Below are 5,517 nucleotides of genomic sequence, written 5' to 3' on the forward strand. Positions count from 1 at the left end.
AAATAATATTATATTAATATTTAAACTGAACTCATAAGTTCAGGGTTCGAATCCCGTCAATATCCTATTATATTTAAAATTTATATTTTTTATTTTAATAATTTCTATAAATTCAGGAAATAACATATTATATTGAATTATTTATTTTCAGTCAAGTTTCAAATTATCAGAAAATATTTATTATTATAACTTATTATGTTATTCAATTTATTTTTTAATTATTAAAAATATATATATTTATATATATATAATTTTAAAATAAAATATAGAGCTTTTTTGAAAAATATCCGATACTAAAAATATTATGCTAAAATACTGTAATTTTTCAAAAATACTAAAATTCGGTTTGGATTAGCCAAACGCAGACACGTGTAGATTGTAGTAGTGACACGTGCACACCAAATGGGTTTGTTGGCCGGGTTATTGAGGCCCGAGTGGTTATGAAGGCAATAAAATGCTCTACAAAAACCTAAATTAGAGCACTCCTCTCAACTCCATCCCAGGAACCCCCAATTCAATTCAATGAGTTCCGATTCAACTTCAATTGAGGTCTTAACACAAGATCTAATTACTCTAATTCTACTCAAACTTCCGGTCAAAGCTTTAATCTGTTGCAAATCAGTTTGCAATCCCTGGTTAACTATAATTTCAAACCCTAATTTCATCATTTCTCATCTCAATCTCTCTATTACAAAACCAGGAGGACCTGATCAGTCTTTCATTGTCCATGAATATGATGATAATTGCATGTATTTGCTCAATCTCGATGCGCCTCAACCTAAGGCTCAGCTCGGTTTCCCTTACTCCGAAGGTGATTACTCTTTCGAGCCTCATTATATAGTTGTTGGTTCGTATAATGGTGTTGTTTGTGTTTCCGTTTCTAATTGCCAGAGAGAGACTAAATTAATTGACATACACTGGTATAGTAGGACTTCTTATTATCGTAATAATCCGAATACTTACTTGTGGAATCCTGCTACTAAACAGTCTAAGCTCGTTCCTCCGCATAATATCCGTAATAATCTTAAGTTGCTGGCCATGGGGTTTGGTTTTGATCATGTGAGTGGTGATTTTAAGGTTGTTAGGGTTGTGGCCTCATATGACCAGCCTTTTTCAGCTGAGGTTTATTCTGCCAATGCGGATGTTTGGCGTAAGATAGATCCTAGGCCCACTGATTTTCCGGATTGTGATGAGTTTGACGTTTGTGTGAATGGTTTTTTGTGTTGCGAGGGGTTGTATGGTATGATGGTTTTTGATTTGGACAAGGAGGTGTTTACTTGTGGTATTGATCCGCTACCTTCTAGATCTTTTAATTCTACCTTCATCAACTTCAATGATTCTATTGCCATCATTACCTCTACGGGATACAAATTGAATGCCTACAATTTGTGGACGTTGGATGATGAGGCATGCCTTCGTGGTAGTGGCGTTGAGGCATCCTGGACTCTGAAGCTCAGTATTGGTGTAGATTGTGCAGTTGATTATCCGCCACGTGTTTATGGCTGCTTCAACAGTGGTGATTTCCTGATATGTGCTGGGTCTGGCTCCTACCTTTTGAAGAACTCTCATACAGAAAAGACCAGAAATGTCCCCCTTGCAAATATTACTGGTCGGCGGCTTATTAAGTATAATGAGAGCTTGGTTTCAATCACAGGATCCAATCAAGTCCACCAGAATGCTCGTGAGAATGATTAGAGAAGCAGCAGTGATTCGGGGTTTCTGGTCGTGTTTAATGATAAAAATATTCTGTTATTGTATTTACTTTTCCTAGATGGCTATATCTGTATTTATTTATCTGATGTATGTTTCCTTAATTTAAGACAAGTAATGTAGAGGTTGCCATGTAATGAAGTTGAAAGAATTCGGGAATTATGAATGTCTTCTTTTGGAAAATTATACTGCCTGCAGATCCTCTATGCTTTGAATCTTAAAACTAGGATCAGTAATCAAACTAAAACTGGAAAAAAGTATTCTCAACATTACAGCCTTTTCAACAGTATTGATGATTTTTTGAAAGATTAAGAATAATATTATCGTGACTTAATTGTCAATTTAAAGTTTATTGGAAATTTTCTATATATAATGTTTTAAATAATATGATTGGCTGTTTTCATGGTCTCTCTCTGATCCTTTTCCTTGTGTACTATATCCTCAAGTTTGTGTAGTATTCTCTGACAGCCTTTCATGTAGTTCTATTGCAGGAGATAAAACTCTTTCCCGAATATTTGCCATAGTAGGACTTGGATGTGTAATATCCCTTAGCCTCGCAAATGGGAACTGTTATAACATCTAGTATGTAGTAATGTCTCTGTTTTAAACAATATTGTTATAAACCTCATTTCTTTTCACTATGATATCCTATATTAATTTTTTCGCATTCATTGTAACTGCATCTATCCTACACTTCTTCCAAACAAAAGAAATTTAAAAAATATTGAGCAGTTATGTAGCCCTGAAAGTTTTTCTTTAAATGCATAAACTATAATGATGTCACTATGGTACATGAAAAAATAACAAAAAAAAAACTTAACTAGGAAATGATTATGTATAGCAAACCTAAAAAGTTACTCATGTTCAGGCCTTGATTGCTACATATGAATAAAATGTTCTGTGCATATCATCATTCTATAGTAAGCATAAGATAAAATGACTGCCACATTACTTCCAGAGTAGATCATCCAGCTAACAACTTGGTTTCATTTGTATATATGTTACATGGTAATTGCATGAATTGCTTGCACACTGTTTCATGTTCGTTCTTCTGTATGTAATGTGACAAAGTGTGCTATATAAATATTTTACAGGTTAACAAGTGAATGTGGAAAGATTGAGGAATCGGAAGCAAAAGGCAGGATGGTGTCAAATTAAAAGAGTTGTTGGGAGCTGTGACAATTTCTCTGACGGTACTGAGTACTGACCTTTCTTTTGGTATATTTCAGTTCTCGTTTTTTCATGCAAGTTATGATAGGTTCTAGTATATGTATACTAGCTCCATCACATATGATAAGTATCATTATTATCATTCATATACTTATCTAATGTAGGACTGCGTTGTTCATTACTCAAGCCTTGAGAAGATCACTCGTGAAACCTAAATAACACAATTTCACCTATGGTTATGGCATGCATACATGTTTGTAGTTATATGACCTCTATTTATTGCAATATAATATTTAATTTAGTAGGAAATAGTAAATATCTGAACAAAACACTATTTAAAAGAATATATGATCAAAATTAAATAAAGTGCTATTTTAGGCCTCAAAGTTTGGTAGTTTAGACACATAAACCCCAAAAAGAAAAAAATTGTAGTACCCTTAAAATCTGACATGTAAGGATTTTACCCTTTTCCATTTATTTCTTCCGGTATTGCCCTTTCCTAAGTTCCTTTAATTTCTCTGTCAAACGACCGCTAAGAAACATGCAACATGTCCAGTGGCTGGAATGAAGGCTAACCATTTGCTGACCATCAGTTGAAAACACAGGAATCATTGGAAATTTAAATAAGGGTAATATCGAAACAAATTAATGGAAAGGGGTCAAGATGTACGATTGCCAAAGTTTAAGGGCATGAAGTTACCAATTTTTTGTTTAATGTTGTGTTTGCTTCTACTCAATGAAAGTTGTACTATTTTATGGGTAAACATTCATGATTTCCATTCGTTCCCCGTTCTACTTTCAGCCAATTAAACAAGAGTTCAAATCCACGAATGCACGAAGAAATTCTACAGTCCTAATGGTAATCAGTTTTTGTAAATCTCATTTTAGAAAACTTGCAGTCCCTCATTTTTTCCACTCTTCCCTCCTACCTCCATTTCTTTCGTATGTTTAGCTCATAATTTTCCATTCCATTCAGCCAAGAGGAGCGCAAGTGTTTATTTGTCTAAGCTGCCAAATATTGCGGGCTAAAATGGTATTAAGCCAAAAAATAATCCAAACTAAATTCTCCGGCAACGGAAGTATTTTCCGGGGCTTTATAAATCTTTAAAATTAAATTATCCCAATTTCTTAGAGTTTTCTGATCTTCTGATTCGTCAAGTTTTATAAAGACCTCTTCTATAGGTAAACCAGTCATTCAATGGGATATTTTCTCAAATTTGTTATATTCTCTGCATTCAATTATGTCATTAATTGATAAAAATATTCTGTTATTGTATTTACTTTTCCTAGATGGCTCTATCTGTATTTATTCATCTGATGTTCATTTCCTTAATTCAAGACAATTAATGTAGAGGTTGCCATGTAATGAAAAGTTGAACGAATTTGGGAATTATGAATGTCTTCTTTTGGAAAATTATTATACTGCCTGCAGATCCTCTATTTCATATGCTTTGAATCTTAAAACTAGGATCAGTGATCAAACTAAAACTGGAAAAAGTATTCTCAATATTACAACCTTCTCAACAGTATTGATGGTTTTTCAAAGATTAAGAATAATATTATCGTGACTTAATTGTCAATTTAAAGTTTATTGGAAATTTTCTACATGTAATGTTTTGAATAATATGATTGGCTGTTTTCATTGTCTATCTCTAATCCTTTTCCTTGTGTACTAAATCCTCAAGTTTGCATAGTATTCTGTGACAGCCTTGCATATAGTTCTATTGCAGGAGATATAACTATTTCCCGAATATTTGCTATAGTAGGACTTGGATGTGTAAGATCCCCTTTAGTCGCAAATGGGAACTGTTATTTCATCTAGTATGTAGTAATGTCACTGTTTTAAACAATACTGTTATAAACCTCATTTCTTTTCACTGTGATATCCCATATTAATTTTTACGCATTCCTTGTAACTGCATCTATCCTAGACTTCTTTCAAATAAACGAAATTTTAAAAATATTGAGCAGTTACGTAGCCCTGAAATTTTTTCTTTAAATGCATAAACTATAATGATGTCACTACAGTACATAAAAAAATAACAAAAAAGGAAACTTGGCTAGGAAATGATTATGTATTGCAAACCTAAAAATTTACTCATGTTCCGGCCTTGATTGCTACATATGAATAAAATGTTCTGTGCATATCATCATTCTATAGTAAGCATAAGATAAAATGACTGCCACATTACTTTCCAGAGTAGATCATCCAGCTAACAACTTGTTATCATTTGTAAATATGTTACATGGTAATTGCATGCATTGCTTGCACACTATTTCATGTTCATTCTTCTGTATGTAATGTGACAAAGTATGCTATATAAATTTTTTATATGTTGACTAGTGATAGTGGAAAGATTGAGGAATCGGAAGCAAAAGGCAGGATGGTGTCAAATTAAAAGAGTTGTTGGGGGCTGTGACGATTTCCCTGACGGTACTGAGTACTGACCTTTCTTTTGGAATATTTCATTTCTCGTTTTTTCATGCAAGTTATAATAGGTTCTAGTATATGTATACTAGCTCCATCACATATAATAAGTATCATTATTATCATTCATATACTTATCTAATGTGGGACTGCTTTGTTCATTACTCAATCCTTGAGAAGATCACTAGTGAAACCTAAATAACACAATT

The 5,517-nt window shown here is 33.1% G+C and overlaps 1 protein-coding gene across 1 annotated transcript; it reads left to right on the forward strand.

The window, feature by feature from the left end:
- The first annotated feature begins 448 nt into the window (after positions 1-448).
- Positions 449-1,863, forward strand: LOC141720817 (F-box/LRR-repeat protein At2g43260-like). The gene is made up of 2 exons (XM_074523451.1): positions 449-811; positions 988-1,863. Exons 1-2 carry the CDS (start codon positions 728-730, stop codon positions 1,693-1,695), a joined length of 792 nt encoding a protein of 263 aa, XP_074379552.1. The 5' UTR covers positions 449-727; the 3' UTR covers positions 1,696-1,863.
- Positions 1,864-5,517: the final 3,654 nt, after the last annotated feature.

This window comes from Apium graveolens, chromosome 4, assembly GCF_009905375.1.
Source record: "Apium graveolens cultivar Ventura chromosome 4, ASM990537v1, whole genome shotgun sequence".
NCBI lineage: Eukaryota > Viridiplantae > Streptophyta > Magnoliopsida > Apiales > Apiaceae > Apium > Apium graveolens.

What these genes read in the sequence shown, in the direction of transcription:
- LOC141720817 (XM_074523451.1), top strand. Translation starts at nt 728, where the DNA reads ATGAATATGATGATAATTGCATGTATTTGCTCAATCTCGATGCGCCTC. An exon ending in CGGTTTCCCTTACTCCGAAG is followed by an intron (nt 812 to 987) that starts GTGATTACTCTT and finishes GCTACTAAACAG; the next exon opens with TCTAAGCTCGTTCCTCCGCA.